The sequence below is a fragment of the Melospiza georgiana genome, chromosome 13 (assembly GCF_028018845.1).
Source record: "Melospiza georgiana isolate bMelGeo1 chromosome 13, bMelGeo1.pri, whole genome shotgun sequence".
Lineage (NCBI taxonomy): Eukaryota > Metazoa > Chordata > Aves > Passeriformes > Passerellidae > Melospiza > Melospiza georgiana.
In genome coordinates, this window is record NC_080442.1 from 1,292,888 (window position 1) to 1,314,008 (window position 21,121).

General features: G+C 46.0%; 1 protein-coding gene across 1 annotated transcript in view; it reads right to left on the reverse strand.

The window, feature by feature from the left end:
• The window catches only part of RORA (RAR related orphan receptor A), a 358,823-nt gene extending 338,447 nt beyond the window's left edge, over window positions 1–20,376 (reverse strand). Inside the window, exon 1 of the mRNA XM_058033480.1 lies at window positions 20,084–20,376. Coding sequence (XP_057889463.1) covers window positions 20,084–20,255 — 172 coding nt within the window. The 5' untranslated portion in view covers window positions 20,256–20,376. The remainder of the gene's footprint in view (window positions 1–20,083) is intronic.
• Window positions 20,377–21,121: the final 745 nt, after the last annotated feature.

The window sequence follows — 21,121 nt, forward strand, 5'->3', positions numbered from 1 at the left end:
AACTTACCATCTCACCATTTAGGTGACAAGATGTGTTTGCTTCATAAAGAGTCCTCACAGCACCCCACAGTTAGTTCACAACTCTTTTTCTTTCCGTTTTTTTTTTTTTTTCCAAATATTTGCACTGCTGCTGGACCATAAAAACAGGCTTTCATTTTAATCTGCTTAACACACTGTGGGAAAGGGCTTCTAATTTCACAGGACCGAGATAAGACAAATAATTCATCTAACACATTAGCACAACATCTGTGGCAAAAGAATTTAGTCAGAGCTCATTGGAAACAATAGGGTGCTGCAGCAAATCTGAGGCAACTGTCTGAGACCACACCATGCACTAAAACACATTTTATTACATTCCACAGCAAAGACAAGATCACAGAATAAGAATATATTGTTATGAACAAAAACTCGGTTAATATTTTTTTATGAGAAAAAGTTTCAAAAAGGCAGCCAGACCACTGGCTCTGCCCAAGTTCTGTGTGTTTTGTTATTGTAATCACGAGTCGTTGTCGTTAATGGTTGTTTTTGTATTAGTAAAAGCCCTGGCCGGGGCGAGGTAATGGCCCTTCTCCTGGGTGGGGACCTTGCCCGAGGCTAAGTTGTACCTTTCCCAGAATAGTGAAGACACCTGAGAAGGTGGGGGGGGTTATGCAAAGTGACTCGCAAGACCAGAATGCTTTGTGGGACCCCCATCTCCAAACTCATGGAGAAACCCCAAAAACAACGAGCCACCTAAGAGTTGAGAGACTAGAGTGATGTCTGGACGTGAGGAACCGAGTGCTGAGCCTGCAGAGACGCGGAACACCTTCGGACCCTCTCGCCCTGACCACGGGAGTTGACCCCGGAGCTGAGACCAGGCCGACTGAGTGGGAGAAACTAACATCTGACACCATCTTATGGGATCAGGAGACCCAAGAAGGCTCCCAAGAGGATCTGATCCCCAGCTCTGCCCCTGGTGGACAGAGCTGCGCATATCCTCCTCCTCTGAGTCGCCCTGGGAGAGACGACGGACGCTGCAGACCCGTCGAGCCGCCCGATCCTTGAGCTGATCACTTTTTAATAAAGGCATTACACAGGAGAAGAAGTCTCCTGGCCCTGTTTATTTCAGCTGGGGGCTCTCGTCCGGAATAGCCACGCCGCAAGAGGACTCAGGACTGGCCATCTTGGATCTTCAGAGGACAGCTGGCTACCAGGACCAGAGGGACCGGCTCAGGACAGCGACGCAGAGGAGCACCGGAGCACCGGACTGGTGAGAAACTCGGTGGCGGGAGCGGGAGACGTGCGCATGTGTGTGTGAGTGAGACGAGGGCCGGCAGCCGGACCTTCGAAGCGAGAGTGGACCCCTTATTACTGCGGTTCCGTTTTTTCGCGAGAAAAGCGGCCAGGAACAGGGGGACGCGAGTGAAATTAGTGTGAGTGAGTCGTCTCCCAAGGGGGAATAAAGGGCCCCCCCACTCCGGGCGTGCGGAGTGAATTACTGTGTATGAGTGGCACGCACCCCAAAGTCCTGACGAAGGGAGGTCAGGCACTTTTGTAAGTCTCGAGAAGGATTCGAGTAAGATTTGTCAGTCCCGAGAAGGATTCGGGTGGTTCACAAGCCCTGCAGGCAAAGTAAGTCCTGACGAAGGGAGGTCAGGCACTTTTGTAAGTCTCGAGAAGGATTTCGAGTAAGATTTGTCAGTCCCGAGAAGGATTCGGGTGGTTCACAAGCCCTGCAGGCAAAGTAAGTCCTGACAAAGGAGTCAGGCACAAACCCCAGCGAAGGAGGCTGCGGTTTGCTTTTAAGTCCTGATACGGTGAAGCCTAAAAATTGGCAGGTTAGGCAAACTAAAAATCAGGCAGTTGTTTCTCCTGACTGAGGGTGTCAGGCACGACCCGGATTCTTGGCCGTGGCTTCGTGTGTTTAAGTCCCGATAGATGTAAGACCTGACGCTGGGAAGTTGGGCAATCAAGAGATTGGGCAGTTGTTTCAGTATAAAGTCCTGAGCATCAGGCAGTAAATTTGAAGTTCAGTGGAGGAGGCTGGAGCTCCTCAAGGAAGGTTTTTTTTGAAATTCCCGGTCAGTAGAGGCACCTTCGGGATATTTTTTATTGAGACTTGAAAAATGGGATGTTGTAGTAGTAAAAAGACTGGCAAGAGACTGAGGTATATACATCCCAATAGTCCCTTAGGAGAACTGTTAGTAAAATGGGATTCTATAGAGGCCACGGAGGGATTAGATAAAGTGAAAATGATCCATTATTGTATGGAAGTCTGGCCAGAATTAGAGGTGCAAGGAGGATGGCCTTGGTGTGGGACAAAGGATAAGTGGATGTGCCAACAATTAAATAATTATCTGACAGCTCGAGGGGATACTGATCCTGAGCAATTATTGTATGTAGCTTGCTGGTTAAAGAGTGCTGTTGGGGATGAAGGGGTGCGAATTTGTAAGGTACAGAGGAAGAAAGAGGGGAATGAAGGAGGGGATGATAGGACTAGTAAAAGATGGGACCCCCTGGATTATTTGCCTCCTTCTGCCCCTCCACCTTATAATCCTCTTCTTCAAGCACCTCAAATGGCAGGTCCGGTTCCTCCCCCGGCTGCCATCTCATTACCACCTGCTCAAATTCCTCCTTCTACCTCTTCAGCTTCAGCTATGATAAACCCAGTATCTCCTCCAGTTCCTTCTGCACCACCACAAGTGCCTACTCCACCTGCTGCATTCTCCACGCCTTCTCCAGCTCCACTTAATATCTACTCAGGCTCTTCTCCCCCTCCTATTGCTGTCCCTTTACCTCCTTCTACCTGGGACACAAATGCCTCCTCGCCCGATAGACAGCTATCAGCAAATACACCTGCTGATGGGCAGAACATTCAGGGTAACCCAGAAAACCCACAAAGTAGTTTGGCATCTGAAGATGGGCCGTACTGTAGCACCAGATCCAAGACCTCCAAGGCAGAGAGACTCTTTCCCCTCAGAGAGGTTCCTATGGGAGGAGTGGCGGGAGGTGTTGGCTTTGTGAATGCTCCTCTAACTGCTTCTGAGGTGAGAGGATTCAAGAAAGAGTTGGGGCATTTAGTTGAGGACCCAGTGGGCATAGCCAAACAAGTGGATCAATTTCTAGGTCCAAATATCTACACTTGGGGGGAAATGAATTCCATCCTGAGTATATTATTTTCCCCAGAAGAGGTCCAGATGATAAGGGCGGCTGGCATAAAAATTTGGGAGAAAGATAACAGTCCAGGACCCCAGGTGCCATCAGGTGAACAGAAATTGCCACTAACGGAGCCCAACTGGAACCCTAACCAGGAGGAGGGGAGGAAGGCCATGAGGGAATATAGGTCTTTGATAATACGGGGGATCAAAGAGTCAGTTCCCAAAGGAACTAATACCCAATTGGCATTTGAGGGTGCACAGGAGAAAGATGAAGCTCCTGCTGCCTGGCTTAATCGCCTAAGGCGGAACTTTCAGTTGTACTCTAGAATAGACCCAGACACCCCGGAAGGTCAAATGCTACTAAAAGTCCAATTTGTTACCAAATCTTGGCCTGATATACGGAGAAAACTGGAAAAGATGGAAGATTGGCAAGAGAAGGACATTAATGAGTTATTAAAAGAGGCACTGAAGGTGTATTTAAGGAGGGAGGAAGATAAAGCAAAGGCCAAGGCTAAGATCATGGTTGCTGTAGCTAGAGAAAGTGCAGGGTGGGCGGGTCCACCACCAGGAGGAGGCAAGGATAGGTCAGTACTGTCAGGTACAAGAGGGATGGAGAGACCTCAAAGCCCTTTGAGAGAGCGACATTGCTCTTACTGTGGAAAGGCAGGACACGTGAGGAGGTTTTGTAGAAAACTCAGTCTTGATGAGGCAATAGCCAGGGAACAAGATAATTTAGGGAAGATCCTTAAAGGTGACGATTAGAGGGTCAGGGGCTTTACACTATAGGGGACCTGATGTAACATCTAGAAGAGCCCTTGGTAAACTTTGAAGTGGGACCCTTAAATGAAGAATTAGAATTTTTGAGTAGATACAGGAGCAGATAAGTCCTGTCTCAACAAAGTACTAAGAAGTATAGTATAGTATAGTATGGTATGGTATGGTATAGTATAGTATAGTGAAAAACATCTGAAGTTAGAAAAAAACAGCTAGGTAGAAAGGATATCCAATAGCACCAAAACTGGCCAGTAATACTTAACTTGTAATAAGTGATGTGAAAGTAAAACGTACCTTATTGTTGTCTTGTTGTGTGCGTGAGAGCGAGTCACAAAGTCAGCCTCAACTTCCCGGGCACGTGGGAAGGGGGCAGTGGAAGTGTGTGTATGTGTGACCTGCAAACCAGGCTTGTGTCCCCCAGGCGGGTGGGGGCTGTGGCCAAAGAGTGTGTGTGACCTGCAAACGAGATGAGTGCTCCCCAGATGTGTGAGGGAGCCATAGCTGTAAGAGCGTGAGTGACACGCAGACAGCCTCACAGGTGAATGTGCACCAGAGGCAACCAGAGCCAGGGCCCTTCCAGGAGGCCCAGAGATGCTGAGACCTGTGGGCCAACCCCAAGGTGAGGGGAGCCACAGTGATTTTCTAGCAATAATGATCCAGTTTGTGTCTTGAGGGTGTGAAGGAATGTGTGAGAATGAATATAGACAAATTAGAATAGAGGTAATGTAGAATGTGCATTCTAAGTTTTACCACATCTCCTTAGAGGGAAGTGTATTGTGTAGAAGAATGGTGTAAAAAAATATTTAAGTGTAAGGGGTTGAAAGAAGTATTTAAGCTGTAAGTGAAAGTAAGAAACAGAAGCAAGAGATAAATAGATAAGATCTTGAAAAATAGAACAGAAAAACTAGTGAATTAAATATACAGAAAAATAGGGGAATAAAAATACTTTGGGAGTTAAGTTAGCTGAGAAATACAACTCCTTGCAAAATACAGAGTATGTAGAAGTTGATGAGAGAAACATGCAAGCTATGGAAAAAGAGAAATTAACCAATAACATTAAACAGAGAAACTGAGTTTTGATAAAATCATTAAATTGCAGACCACTAATGCCTGAGTTTGAAAGCCCATTTCAGGTACTCTTCATTACTAACTCGACTGTGCAGACCAAAAGGAAAAGGTTGGACTCACATCACTCTCACCCCCTGGCATTGGACCAGGATTCAACACCAGTTTTTTTTTTCCCTCTGGCATTCTAGCATTGGATCGGACTCCACCCCTTTGTCCTTCTGGCATTGGGCCAGAGTCCCAGTTTTTCCCTCTGGCATTGGGCCAGAGTCCACATCACTCTCACCCCCCCGGCGCTGGACAAGATTCATCTGCTTCACAAGTTAATTCACCTGAGTATACTGTGATTTAAAGATGACTCTCAGAAGGAAGAGTCAAAAAGACTGAACTGTGTGGAAAAAAAAAAAAAAAAAATGGTATCAGAGTTCTAATATTGCTTAAAATGTTTTAAGACTGTTCTGTGTAAATTATGTTGGTAAAAAGTTTAGGACTGTAAATAAGTAATTCTGGTTAAGTTCCCCAATTTATTTCTAAAGACTCCAGGTTAATCCTCTACAGAACACTCCCCTGGGAGGGGAAACCAAAATTGGTAGGGAACAGACCAAGAGAGGTTTAACCAGAGAAACGGGTAGAAGGGACTCTAAAGAGCTTGGAAGCTTGTCCTCAGTAAAGTTCCCCAAGAGGCAAGGCCGGGTGGGCAGGCTGTGTGAGATGACCCATACCGGACTCTTGGGAAGGGTAGTACTGATGGCTCTGATGGCTGGTGGTGCTCAGGGGAGCCCAGCTGAGCCATGCAATGAATGCTACCAACCCCTCTGTGAGGAGGAAGTGAGCTCCTTGTCGAGAGTCCACATCAGTTCTAACCCTGATTGTGTTAACCTCTCCCAATTGGTCTTTTATCAAAAAAATAAGAGAGTGTATTGGATAATATACAATACTGCCACTTTTAGGCAGCCACTCCTAGGAGAGTGCCCTATAGGGGAAGCCTGGTTGTGCTTTAAATGGGATGCTGCTGAAACAAGCTCAGCAGATATAGTAAAAAGCAAAGAAATGGTGAAAATGGTAAGAAAAATTGTTTGTTACAAGTATTTATATGAGTGTACTGGAAAAGAGATAAACTCCTTTAAGAACACATTTCAGGGGAGCCTTAAACCCCTAGATTTGATCTCGTCTGGCAGCTGCACCGCTAGAGTGATAAAACCAATTTTCTTGTTGCCCAAAGAAACTGGATCAAGTTTGGGAGTTCCTATATATAATGATTTGGGAGAAATTAAACAGAACAGGCACAGTGAAATAGAAATTGAGAAAATCCAAAATTGTAAAAGCCAAATTCGGATCCCAATATCTATGTTAAACAAAGTTATCCGGCTCCAGGCAGTATTGAAAATTAAGAATTCAATTATTAGGAACATTTCAAACGAAATAAAAAGGTTAGCATGTGTAAATAATGAAGATCAAACTCCTACACTTGATCCCAGTGGGTGGGAGAACCTGGAGATTTTCAAAAAGGATGTGTGGGTAAAGGTAGTTTTTCTCGCTGTGTGTGCACTTGGAGGATTGCTATTTTTACTATGCTTATTTATCTGTTTCAGTAAAATAGTGTTTGCCGTGAAGACAAACCTGAAGAAACCAAAAAAAGTAACAAAGTTAAGTAACCGTGATTACCAAAGTGCACAAGAGATTTATAGTAGATTCAAAACAAAAATCGAGAGTTGATGCGAGCTTAGAGTTTAAGCTCGATCAAAGAAAAAGAGGGGGGACTGTTATGAACAAAAACTCGGTTAATATTTTTTTATGAGAAAAAGTTTCAAAAAGGCAGCCAGACCACTGGCTCTGCCCAAGTTCTGTGTGTTTTGTTATTGTAATCACGAGTCGTTGTCGTTAATGGTTGTTTTTGTATTAGTAAAAGCCCTGGCCGGGGCGAGGTAATGGCCCTTCTCCTGGGTGGGGACCTTGCCCGAGGCTAAGTTGTACCTTTCCCAGAATAGTGAAGACACCTGAGAAGGTGGGGGGGGTTATGCAAAGTGACTCGCAAGACCAGAATGCTTTGTGGGACCCCCATCTCCAAACTCATGGAGAAACCCCAAAAACAACGAGCCACCTAAGAGTTGAGAGACTAGAGTGATGTCTGGACGTGAGGAACCGAGTGCTGAGCCTGCAGAGACGCGGAACACCTTCGGACCCTCTCGCCCTGACCACGGGAGTTGACCCCGGAGCTGAGACCAGGCCGACTGAGTGGGAGAAACTAACATCTGACACCATCTTATGGGATCAGGAGACCCAAGAAGGCTCCCAAGAGGATCTGATCCCCAGCTCTGCCCCTGGTGGACAGAGCTGCGCATATCCTCCTCCTCTGAGTCGCCCTGGGAGAGACGACGGACGCTGCAGACCCGTCGAGCCGCCCGATCCTTGAGCTGATCACTTTTTAATAAAGGCATTACACAGGAGAAGAAGTCTCCTGGCCCTGTTTATTTCATATATTAATTGTACAGAGGAAATAAGGCAGTAAATTCCCCTCCCCTCAGCAGACACTGTAGCTTCCCCCACTACTCCAGTTCTTTTGCAAATGTTTGGGGTTTTTTTCCAGGCCATTCTCCAAATCAGTCATCTTTCTTTTGTGCCCTTTCATTACACTTCTTCCTTAAGTTCCACATCTTTCTTTTACTGTTCATTACCCAAAACTACCCTGCTCCCCCTTTGGCTTCATTTACTTCCTTTCTGGGTTTGTTTTTACATTTTCTATTGCTGCCTTTCCAGAGCCAAGTTTGCTTCCAGTGTGCGTTCTGCTGTCCGCAGAGAAAAGCAATGCAACAAAATATTTTCAGTATATTGGCATGAGTCCCCACCTCACCACTTGTGATCATTTGCTCTCAAATCCCTAAAGACATTCTGCTTTGAACCTCTGCTGTGGCAAAGAAAACAAAGGATACGTGGAAGAAATTCTGAGGAGACTTGCCAATTGCAGAGATTGTGACAAGCCATTTCTGCAGCCTCTAAAGTGGCTGAAAACAACAGGAAGGTGGACTTGGGAACGCTGGAAACCCAACACTGAGGCCAAACACAGCTTGCTAAATGGAAGCCCCTGGTTATCTGTAAACCTAGCTGCTCTGCTAATCCTGCCTTCATCCAGGAGCTTTTGTCCTTATCCTCTCTAAGGTGAATGCTGTATGGGGGAGCGTTCTTCAGAGAATTGAAACCAAAGATTTTAGTGACAGACTGCCTTGAGCACTGCTGGGGAAAGTTAATGACTAGCTAGAATTTTGGAAGGATCTTGCTTCCGTTTCAAAAGCAAAACAAAAAAATCTTTCCTTGTTCTTTTGCACAGCCTTGGATTCTGCACTGCATGTCACACTAAAGCATCTCTGGGATACTGCTGACCTGCCCTGGCAATTCCAGTGGGGTATTATTATCCAAAAAATTAACAACAGCAAGTTTTCATGAACTAGAACTGTGAATCTCTAAAAGGAGGCCAAGTGGCATAGTCTGATTTACTCAGGAAAAAAAAACAAAACTGGAAAATAATTCAGTTATGATCAAACCACATTAGAGGTAGCCAATATTGAGAGAGAAAAATACCAATAAGGCAGGCCACCTCAACAGACAGCTTATTAAATTCTCTGAAGCTAAATCCCTACAATCAGTTCAGCTTTTCCTTCATTTTTTTCCATCACAAAACAAAAAAGACTTTTTGACTGTTATAAGGACAGAGCTAAGATGTCAGTGGCTACAAATTAAAACCTTTAGTAAACTTAGCAAACACACTCCATATACAGCAACAGATAAGTGCAGCTCAGATTCTGTACCTGAGGAAATTCTTGCTCATCTCCTAACAGCTATTCTGAAGTAGTGATAGAAATTCTTATCCAGCAATGAAGCCACAGTATGATCCTGAAAGCAAAACTATACCAGGGTAATAATGTATCTGCCAAAATAATTACCACTACTCACCCAGCCCTACCTACCATGAAAACTAGTTCATTCATCTTTTATCCAGAGTCATTCTCATTGGTGTTAAAATTCCTTACTTTTCTTAAACCATTTCCCAGTGCAGTTCTTGATTCCTTGCAGCTCTCTCCTGGTCTTACTCTACACTAAAGGGTCCTATCCCTGACATCAAGAGAACCACCCAAGATGCTCAGTGTTTAGCACACACATGAACTGTCACAGATCCATGCTCAGTGTTTAGCACACACATGAACTGTCACAGATCCATGCTCAGCACTAAGCACACACATGGACTGTCACAGATCCATGCTCAGTGTTTAGCACACACATGAACTGTCACAGATCCATGCTCAGTGTTTAGCACACACATGAACTGTCACAGATCCATGCTCAGCAATAAGCACACACATGAACTGTCACAGGATCCATGCTCAGTGTTTAGCACACACATGAACTGTCACAGGATCCATGCTCAGTGTTTAGCACACACATGAACTGTCACAGATCCATGCTCAGTGTTTAGCACACACATGAACTGTCACAGATCCATGCTCAGTGTTTAGCACACACATGAACTGTCACAGATCCATGCTCAGCAATAAGCACACACATGAACTGTCACAGGATCCATGCTCAGTGTTTAGCACACACATGAACTGTCACAGGATCCATGCTCAGTGTTTAGCACACACATGAACTGTCACAGATCCATGCTCAGTGTTTAGCACACACATGAACTGTCACAGATCCATGCTCAGTGTTTAGCACACACATGGAACATCACAGGATCCATGCTCAGCACTAAGCACACACATGAACTGTCACAGATCCATGCTCAGCACTAAGCACACACATGAACTGTCACAGGATCCATGCTCAGTGTTTAGCACACACATGAACTGTCACAGATCCATGCTCAGTGTTTAGCACACACATGAACTGTCATAGATCCATGAACTGTCATAGATCCATGCTCAGCACTAAGCACACACATGAACTGTCACAGGATCCATGCTCAGTGTTTAGCACACACATGGACTGTCACAGATCCATGCTCAGCACTAAGCACATACATGAACTGTCACAGGATCCATGCTCAGTGTTTAGCACACATATGGACTGTCACAGGATCCATGCTCAGTGTTTAGCACACATATGGACTGTCACCGATCCATGCTCAGTGTTTAGCACACACATGAACTGTCACAGATCCATGCTCAGTGTTTAGCACACACATGAACTGTCACAGGATCCATGCTCAGTGTTTAGCACACACATGAATTGTCACAGATCCATGCTCAGCACTAAGCCCACACATGGACTGTCACAGATCCATGCTCAGTGTTTAGCACACACATGAACTGTCACAGGATCCATGCTCAGCACTAAGCACACACATGGACTGTCACAGATCCATGCTCAGTGTTTAGCACACACATGAACTGTCACAGGATCCATGCTCAGTGTTTAGCACACACATGAACTGTCACAGATCCATGCTCAGCACTAAGCACACACATGGACTGTCACAGGATCCATGCTCAGTGTTTAGCACACACATGAACTGTCACGGATCCATGCTCAGCACTAAGCACACACATGAACTGTCACCGATCCATGCTCAGTGTTTAGCACACACATGAACTGTCACAGGATCCATGCTCAGTGTTTAGCACACACATGGACTGTCACCGATCCATGCTCAGTGTTTAGCACACACATGAACTGTCATAGATCCATGAACTGTCATAGATCCATGCTCAGCACTAAGCACACACATGGACTGTCACCGATCCATGCTCAGTGTTTAGCACACACATGAACTGTCACAGGATCCATGCTCAGTGTTTAGCACACACATGAACTGTCACAGGATCCATGCTCAGTGTTTAGCACACACATGAACTGTCACAGATCCATGCTCAGTGTTTAGCATACACATGGACTGTCACAGGATCCATGCTCAGTGTTTAGCACACACATGAACTGTCACAGATCCATGCTCAGTGTTTAGCACACACATGAACTGTCACAGGATCCATGCTCAGTGTTTAGCACACACATGAACTGTCACAGGATCCATGCTCAGTATTTAGCACACACATGAACTGTCACAGGATCCATGCTCAGTGTTTAGCACACACATGAACTGTCACAGGATCCATGCTCAGTGTTTAGCACACACATGAACTGTCACAGATCCATGCTCAGTGTTTAGCACACACATGAACTGTCACAGATCCATGCTCAGTGTTTAGCACACACATGAACTGTCACAGATCCATGCTCAGCACTAAGCACACACATGAACTGTCACAGATCCATGCTCAGCACTAAGCACACACATGAACTGTCACAGATCCATGCTCAGTGTTTAGCACACACATGAACTGTCACAGATCCATGCTCAACACTAAGCACACACATGAACTGTCACAGATCCATGCTCAGCACTAAGCACACACATGAACTGTCACAGATCCAGACTCTGCCAGGACAGCAGAACACCTCTATTGGTCAAGGGCTGCATTTGTGCTGCCAACATAGGGCTGACCTAATCTGATCTCTGCCAGATTCACACTCATGAAAATCAGATCACTTCTTAAAAATACACCTGATTCCAGCAGAAAATTACAACATTAAGAGTGGTGAGTGGAAATGAAATCTCTAGAAACAACTTCGTGGTTTGGTTTTCTAAAGACTCTCCAAGTGTAACTCCTGCCTGGCAACGTCTGGATGGGCAGGATTGCTAAGGGACTGCAAGTACACCATCACTATACATTGATTTGTCCATCATTCCTCCAAGCACCAGCCCTGGAAAGAGTTGCTTTGTGCTCTGACTTCCATGAATTATCTCAGAAGCTCTCTGACTCCACACAAGATGTCAGCAGCTCAGAGGACACTTCATTAGAGCTTTTAAAAGGCCTCTCCAACAACCCAGGCAGTAAAGGACCCTTTGCTAACTTCTATAATGACAACACAAATGACTAACAAAACTCCTCTTGAAGATTACACAAATGAAGCAAGATTCAGAAAGAGGTTTCTGATATGCCCTAGTTTCCTTTGAGATTGATTTCATTTTATTTTATTTTTTAATATACAAAGGATTTAGGAGATGCTTTATGCTGACAGGTTTCTTACTTCAAGTAAAGTATTAGCAAAAGCTGTACTTTAGCCTGTCTTATCAAATTTCAAGACTTCTTACAAAGAAATAGTTTAAACCTTACCTTTCTGCCCTTAGTTAAAAGATGTAATGCAGCAGAGGCCTCTGATTTACATTTGGCACAGACTTTGGCAAAGTCATCTGTTAGTTCATAAAAAGGCATTCTTTCCTACCTCTGCATTTGAAGAGAAACTCTGAAGGGAAATCCTACTTTAAAGTATTCTTGTAATTCCACTACAGGAATAAAATAAACCCCATAATCAGTATTTCACAAGTCTTGGCCTTGGTTTTATCCTTGACTGTATCTAACAGACCTTGCTTCAGCGCCAAAACACTCCAGCCAAGCTCTGCTAATACATAATTTAAATTTTCCCAATGCTGTCTACAGTTTTGCATATATATTTATTTCAGAAGTGCATGGCATATACTTCTACATAACTATGGAAAAAATTCCTGTCTCACAGGTCAGGAGCTGGCAATGCTATTGGATGCACATCAACAGCACTTTGCTCTATGGTCTGCCTCTGGGGTTTGATTTTTATTTTTCCTTCTGTCTTCTTTCAGCCATATTGTCAAAACTAGCTGCAGAGTTCCAGGCCATATATTCCCCATTCTTCACACAAACCACCTCTTTGGACAGCATGCCATTTAAAAAGATATTTATAAATGTAATAAAATAATATTAAAGAAAAAAAAAGGGAGGGAAGGCTCTCTGTCCAACCTCCTTCTAGGGGTTATAATTTCCATCACCTCTGCATATGAAATACTTCCAATACATTTGAACAGTTGCAGAACTAAAGCACACAGACATATTGTTAATTAATGCTGTAAATACCCCACAGTCTGTATGAAATGAAACATTTAAAAAGAACAGCAGCCCCACAGTTTTTCACCCCATGATCACTACACCTGCCTCATTAATCTCCTGCACCCATGTGAAGTAAATACATAGTACAACTACAAACTAAAAATCAACAAAGCCTTTAAAATGGTTTAATTTGATTCTGCCAGGGAGGTTATCATAATCCAACTCTGCTTTCTCACATTCTGCTGGCAATTTCCCTCAGCTCAGTTTCCACACTAACTTTGTTCTCCATCTCACAATCTCTCATGCTGTTATAATGCCAGCTCAAACGCTGTTTGTAACAGCGCAGCAATTTCTCTGAAGTTCCCAGCTTCATAGTGTGTTCCTTCAGAAGTGCATGGAAATTATTAGATTAAATTACAAATGAAAGACTCTGCAGTCGGTCATTATTACCAGGACATTTATGTACATTCAGTTGATCGGGAATTCTGACTTCTGTTCCTTTGCAGATCCTCTGTTTATACTCCGTTCTGCCAAATTACATGGGAAGTGAAATTGAAGACAACTGGAAAAGAGCTGTATTTTCCCCACAGTCACCAATATCCTCACAAGACAAGGCTTGACACCCACCTCCCCCATTCCCTACTGGCTCAGTGTCAAGAGATCCCCTAGAACCATTTTTAAAACCTCTGTGAATACGAGCACGTCTCACAGACAGCAACTCACTATTTAAGGAATTCACCAGAAAAGAAATTTGCTTTACAAAGCAAGACCTGCAACATCCCAGGCGTCCCCCCTGGTTTATAAGATTTCACATACCAGCATGGAACCAAACAATTAATACATCCAGAAATACCTGAAAACATTGATCATTCTGCAACTGGTGATCACAATAGGGTAAGCAGCAGGATCTTCAATTATCTCACTGCTGGGGGTATCATTTTCAGGAAGGTATTTCAAACCAATTTCTTGACCATACACTGCCACTGAAAATATCTAGTAATTTTCTACAGGAATAGAGCTGTTTGACCCAATTCCAATGCAGATAATTATATTATCTGTATCCAAAATCCCTCTGAGTGTTTCAATCAGGTATGGTATTCTTCACTTTCCGTTCTGATCTGCTTAGCATGGCTGAGCACCATTAAACAGCTGTCAGATTCCACACAAGAAGTGGCTGGATTTCAGTAATAAGCAAAATGGTTCCCAATAGTGTTTAAAACACCTGGGGATCCTTCCAAATGAACAGTGCAATGAGGCTAAACTATAGGATTAAACTGCTGTAAAATAAGCCCCACAATTTCTTCATGAAAATACACACCCCAATACACTTGGTCTCTGAAGAGCTCAGTTGCTGCCAAGAATGAAACATACCTAGATGAGACTTCAGATAACGGTATGAGGAATAATTCACAACCTTTACATTCAAGAAATTAGACAATTAACTCCTCCTGACACACAGCCCAAGCTGTTCTCATGTTTCTATCAGCACAGACCATCTACAACAGATATGCTGAAGTGCTAAACTGTGAGTCATTGAACAGAGCTCGCTGTTAGTTCAGCTATCACAAAATAAAATACCAGGCTCTTCTTCATTTTCAGTCCACAGAGGTTTCAGAGAAAACATTTAAAGAAGAAGTGAGCTAACTGATTGCGAATACAGTTACTCAGAAGTGAAAAGAAGGTTTCTAATCATCAGACAACAAAGCTGTGGAGGAGCCTCCTATCAGAACACCAGGACCAAAAAAAAAAAACAAACCCTAACAACACTAAAAACCGAGTGTGATGTGTTTCTGACACCAAATGTGCAAGGTGGGTCTGGTGGCAGCAGGGGACTCAGACTCTGCTCTGCAGGGCCCTCCTCTGCACACCTGGAAAATCTGTGCAGGTAAGGATGCCTGGCCTGTCTGCCAGCTGTGAGGACAAACAAAGCCAACAGTTCTGTACAGTGCATTTCCAAAAGGGATTATCAGGGCTACAGAGGCAGCCCCAGCAATAGGTGAAATGCAAAATACTTGGAAAAAGAGTCAAAGAAAACAAGACAGCAGAAATCTGCATATGAAGTGTGGATGCTTCCACACATTCAGGAAGTTTCTTCAACACTTTTTCCACCAGAACTTCCTCTTCTGCCAAAGCCATGGAAAACTGCAGAACCCCCTCAGCAAGCTCAGGTCCAGGTAAAAGTGTGACAAGCTGCACGGCACCCACACTCCCAGAGACACTCCAAATTCTCATTTCTTTTTCCATTTTTTCAATTCATTTCAATTTCATTTTTTCCTACAAGTGCCTGTCACTGAAAACACGCTCTTAAAAATATTTCAGTAAGGAATGGATCACCTATTCACAAATTAATTTCAAGAGTGATACAGACATCACAGTGATTTAAAACGAGGTTGGGTTTTCTCCCCTTTGCACTGGGATAGCTCTCAGATTAAATCCAGCAAAATCAACTGAGTCATTTCAGGTTTTCCCCAACACATATTTTTGTAGCTTAAAAACCAAATATCAGAAGGTAAAAAGAAAAAAAAAGAACCTTGCAAAGCTGAAATTGCTCTTTCCATTCAGATGCAGTGCTATACCCAAACTGAAATTGTCACACAGCCCGTTAATCTCCATTACAAACTATGTTCTTTATTTAATAAAATTACAGCATTTGGTTGAATGATAACAGTATTTACATACTGGTTTATGAGCTCCTGAGATGTTTCTCAAGCAAATAAAATAAGAGAATAGGTTACGGTTTATTGGAATAAGAGAACTGCATTGTTCCTAGGAGAACAACATACTGCTGCTATTATTGCTCCTATGCTACACATGTTTAAAACAATGCTGTACTTTAAAGGATTCAAAGCACATATCATCTACCAAAATAGGACTAAATCAGTGGTGCATGCAGAATAGTCCCCAATGATGACAAAGGCAACCCAAAGAATCTACAGAAAGCATTCGAATTTACAAAATTCAAAGAGTCCTCCTGAAAACAACTTGCAAAATTTCATATTGTGGCTATGCTCTGTAGAACAGTATAAATCCAGAAATTGATAAAATCTAGGGGGAAAAAAAGGTATTTGTAAAGAAAAGAACACCACAAACCTATTGTTGTCACTATTAATTATGTTACATCCCTACTTGTGGAGCATCACCCAAATTTTAAAAAAAGCACAAAAGCAAAATGCCACAATCTACCAGTAGAGAAAGGATCAGGATAAACAGATGACATCCAAAGGGCTCTGGAAAACAACAAATACACCCAGAACCTCAACAGCAAGAGCAGAATAACAAGCACCTACATAGATGCAGTTTTCAATTATTAAATATTAAGCATCATACAAGTATTTGCACATAGCATCACCCAGTGATGGAAGAGCTGTCTTAAATATTTTTCAGCAAGACATCCTCTCCTGACTTACCTCTGAGACCAAGAGCTCAGTCCCATACAAACTAAGCACTTTCTAGCAGATTTAAAAGCTTTTTATGTACTTTGCTTTCTAATGAGACAGTAGTTCTCTACTAAAATAGAGTTTATTCAATTACAACTGTTTCTAGGGGGACTAATAGAATATTAAGTCTGAGACTGCAGCATGGGTAGAGCTCCATGGACATCCAGGCCTGCAAAGTGAAATAAATGTCAATAAAAGCCACAGTCCAGGGCCAGAGCTGGCGAGGGAAGCATTCCTTCTACCAAGCATGGCAAACCACAAACCCTTGTTGCAGAACACACACACACACTCAGACTGAAATCCAACCTGCTGGTCAGTGACTGGTCTTCAGAAAATTTTAACAACTACTGTCAGCAGTAAAAACATCCCTCTGGGGGGAAACCAGGCCTTTTAATCCATCTCCTGCTTTTTCCAGTATGGTGACAATTTCCTAACAATCAGTTTTAATATCAGACTGCAGGGAATTTTTTGAAGCATGCAAGTATGCATGCATGCCCCCACATACTAAATATATCACATAACAACTCCCCATTTGAATAGTGCTTTTGGTAACTCAGAATTTATGTTTTCAAGTTAAGTATTCTATGCAGCAACAAAACCAGCATAACCTCTGCAAAATAAAAAACCAGGTTATGTAAGGATCTGGCTGTACAGACAGGTTTGTATATCAAGCAACAAAGTATTTTGAAGTTATAATATTATAATAACTAAAGCTTCACTTAAGAATTTATTCCACAGCAAACTTTCCCTAATTCTCCATCCACAGTCCTCTCTTTAATTTTGTTTTCCTCATTCCTTATGTACACTGGTTATTATAAATCCTGACGTATCAAAGCAGCTTTGCAATGTGTGCAGCTGTGAAAACTAAGGATGTGAAACAAATATTTGTATTGTTTGCTGAGTCAAAAATAAGGATTTTTACACTTAGACAGGTGTATAAATGTGTACATATACCTAAATATCTGTGTACTTGTTTCTATCCTCCACACAGCTCACATAAGAGTCCAGAGCTGCCTGCTTACAACCCATGGCAGAACTGAGACCCAAACAAGTAAATTTCTGAACTCAATACATAGCTGAACATATGAGCTTAAAAGGTAACAGTTCTAAAAATAATTTCACCTTTACTAGTCACACATTAAGGTCACATTGTTGCCATAAGATATAAAGGACCCCATTAAAAACAAAAAGGCAAGAAATCAAGTGCTACTTCAATAGCTTAAAAAAATGCAAAAACCCCAAACCTACAAGTCTACAGGGACCCCTTACACCTAATCCATCCATCAAGTCCTGACTTCGAGGAGGCCAAAATGTTGTCGTTGTCATGTTTTCCTGTGTGGCTCTGTACCTCCAGGTTTTAACTATTAGAAAGTGTGTGTATTGTATAGGTCAATTTACTTCCAATACACTAATTTCTGCAACATTAGCACAGAATGCCAGCTACAATTCCCTTACTGTTTGCACTCTAGGAGTAGACTTGTATTTTCTGCCAACTCCATTACATCATCCGAAAAAACCCAAACACTCTTTTTTTTTTTTTCCCCAAATCCCTGCCGCTCTCCTTTTCCTTCGCCCCTCTCCCTTCCCAAAGCGCTCGGCAATCACTGCCGGGAGCTCTATTTCGCTGTGCAGCCCGCCGAGCCCCGGCGCGCAGGGCTCTCTGGCCATTGTGTTGCGGGGATGCCTCCCTCCATCACTGACCTTCGCTTTCCCACTCAGACTGTTACATAACGCAGAGCCTGCTGCGTGCGCGGCCGGCAGCCCGGGCAGCGGCGGCGTGTGCCGGGCCCCGCTCCTGCCCCTGCCCCAGCGAGCCCGGGGCAGCAGCGGGGACATGTGGGTCAGCAGGTTAGCAGGAGCACAGCCCCAGCAATTCGGGAAAACGCTCGCACCGCCGGAGCCGCCCGGGCTTCCCAGCACCCCCCCGCCCTCCCGCCCCGCTCCTTTTCGCATCCATAGAGAAGCGACAGCCGAGTGTTACATAATTGATGGGATCCCAAAGTTGCCCCCTGCCCAAAGGCGGCGGGGCCCGCTGCCTCTGCCGGCAGCTCCATCTGCCCGCGCCGCCGGAGCGCTGGGCCGGAGAGCGGGAGGGGGCGCGTTGTGTAACACCCGCCAACTACGGCCGGCTCCGCAAACATCCAGAAAACTCCCCGACAAATTAAGGAAATTTTCTCCAGTGTTTCTGATTAACCTCGTTACATAAGGCGCTTGCATTCCAAATCCACTCTCGCAAGCTCTAAATATACCCCGCGCAGCCAAACGCTCCCTGCGCACACGCCCGTGGCCACCCGGCCTCCTCCGGCCGAGCCCGCTCCTCCTCGCCTCGGCATCCGCCGAACGGCGCGCTCCCCGCTCGCAAATCGCCTCTAATTAAATGTTTCGGCGTGTGACATCTCGATGGCTTTTACTGTACGCGGATTCCCTGAGTGGGAAGCTGCCTGGGAAGGGGGGGTGTGGCCAAAAGGGGAAAAATACTGTAAAACACAAGCCAACACATGATCAGCCATATTCCAACCTACAAGCCGAGCCCCCTCCGTCCGAGCAGAGACGGTCTCGCCGCTGCCCGCGGCCGGGCATCGCTGCCCCGGCCCCGCCGGCGGCCGCCGAGGGGGCTGCGCTCCCGCCGGGCACGTACTTTTCTCCGCCCGTCATTTCTTTCAACGGCCGTGTGTATTATTACATAGCGTTATTTAATTCATTTTTTACCCATCACCGAGGGATTTTACCGAGCGAAGCCTCTCTAGCGCGCTCCCCCCTCTTGTAGGAGCAACGCTTCATAAATTATTTACAAGTAATTAAAGCCGCAGCCTCCTCCCTCTCGCACGTCTCGGCAAAACTCCGGCGGCGTTTGAAGCCGGGCCGCGCTCGGTGGCCGCGGCGGGAGCAGCCGGTCCCGCACGGCCCCGCACGGCAGCGCGCAGCTCTCCCGCCGCCGGCGCGGCCAAACTTCGCCCCGAGCAGCTCCGGAGCCGGCCCGCACGGCGCCGGGGCGCAGCCTGAGGCGGGAGGGCTTTGACAGCTGGCGGCGGGGAAGGGGGGCTCGTTTGTTCGCCGCGCTTTATTCGGGGCCGGCGGAGAGCGGTAAGAGAACCCCCGGGCGCACGGAGACCCTCTGCGAAGTTGGGCACCCTCACCAACGGCAGCTACGAGATCATCCGCTCCGCGATGAAATAATTTTTAAGATACACTTAAATGAATTAAGGGAAAACAGCGCGCAACAGAGTGAATAAGTCACCCGCAAACCGCAAATCTCCTGTTTAATCACAGATCCCCCATTCACAACAAGCCACAGCACACCAGTTGAGAAACTGTCAAAAGGAGACAGACGAGGGGGAGAAAAAAGGGGGGGGAGGAAGGACACTGCAGCTTTAAAAGTTTGTTCCCTTGAATCCCAATACTCCTGCTGTTGCTTTATATATTTATAAAATTATGTAATTTCAGGGGCACAGTACCCATCCGGATACCACAGGCAATAAACGAGAGGGACAGGAAAGCACCAAACGCCGCTCAATATTTTCATTGCATTTGTCCCTCCTCCTGCAGCAATTAAAAGAAGCTATAAAAGTTTGCGAGGTTTTGCAGGGGGTACAAGCCCGGCTTGTTTGCGTGCGCGGCTTCAGCAAGCACGAGCGATAAACCAGGGGATTAAATTGCTGCATTTCCCCCTTCTCTCTTACCCCCCTCTTCCTATTCCCACCCACCCCCCGATCCCACTCCCCCGGCCCCCTCCCCCTTCCCCAAGTCTCCCTACCTCTGCTGCTGCTGCTGCTGGAGTAGCTCTGCCTGCGGACGGGAGCCGGCGCATCGCTTTTCCGGGCAGGCTCCAGGTTCACCGGGGTGTCCCTGGCGCCGGCGGCCGCCTCGGAGACGCTGCTGCCCGGCTCACTGGCTGCTGGATCGGGGGCTGCCGGAGCCGACTCCATGTTTTTCCCAATGTAGATCGCTTGGAGATGGCGAGCTCCTACACTCCCTCTATCTTCTGTTTCCAGCGCAACTCTATGGTAGGAAAGCAGAAGGGAGAGAGCGAGCGTGATCCAGATGGGATGTGAGCTTGCCTGGCTGTGACCACAAGCAGCGCTAGCGAGAGCTGCACACCCCCCCGCCCCCGCACCCCCCGCGCTCCGCCGCCAGCCCCGCGCCCCACGCCCGGCACCGCCGCCCTCCGCCCGGCCCCGGCCCCGGCCCCGCCGCAGCGCCCGCAGCCGCGAGGGGCGGCGGCCGCGGGCTCCCTGCGAGCCCCGAGCGGGGCCGGCGCCGCACAAGGTGCTGCCATTGCCCGCGGCGGGCGGGGAGCCAGCCCGACCTCCGCCCGGGCCGGCACCGACGGCTCGCTGAGGTGATGGGGCCCGGGCGGCAGCGCCAGCGGGCCCGCCAGGAGCTCCCCTCCGCAGCCCCGGTACCGGCGGGAAGAGCTTCCACGCAGGGCTGTCTTCCCTCCCCCATGACTGCTTCAGCTGAAGCCGCATCAGAAGATGCCAGCTGTATTAAGCGTCTCAAGACCCACATGTTCAGCAGCCACGCAGCCGGAGAAGGCAACATTTCAGACAATACCTCTCTCTCAACGAAGTGCGCTTTGACATAGAACAAAAGGTGACTAGCAAGGTGCCAGAAAACCTCCAGATCTGGGCTGACTTCTGCAAGCACCCTTGTGCAGTTCACAGTCTCGGTAATGGTCAATTGCTTGTCCGCTGCCTGATGTTAAATCCAGTAACAGCTGCCACAAACACACCCTGGAGAACATATCGCTGGTGTACAACAGAGGCCATGTTCCCTGCAGCCCCACTGCCTC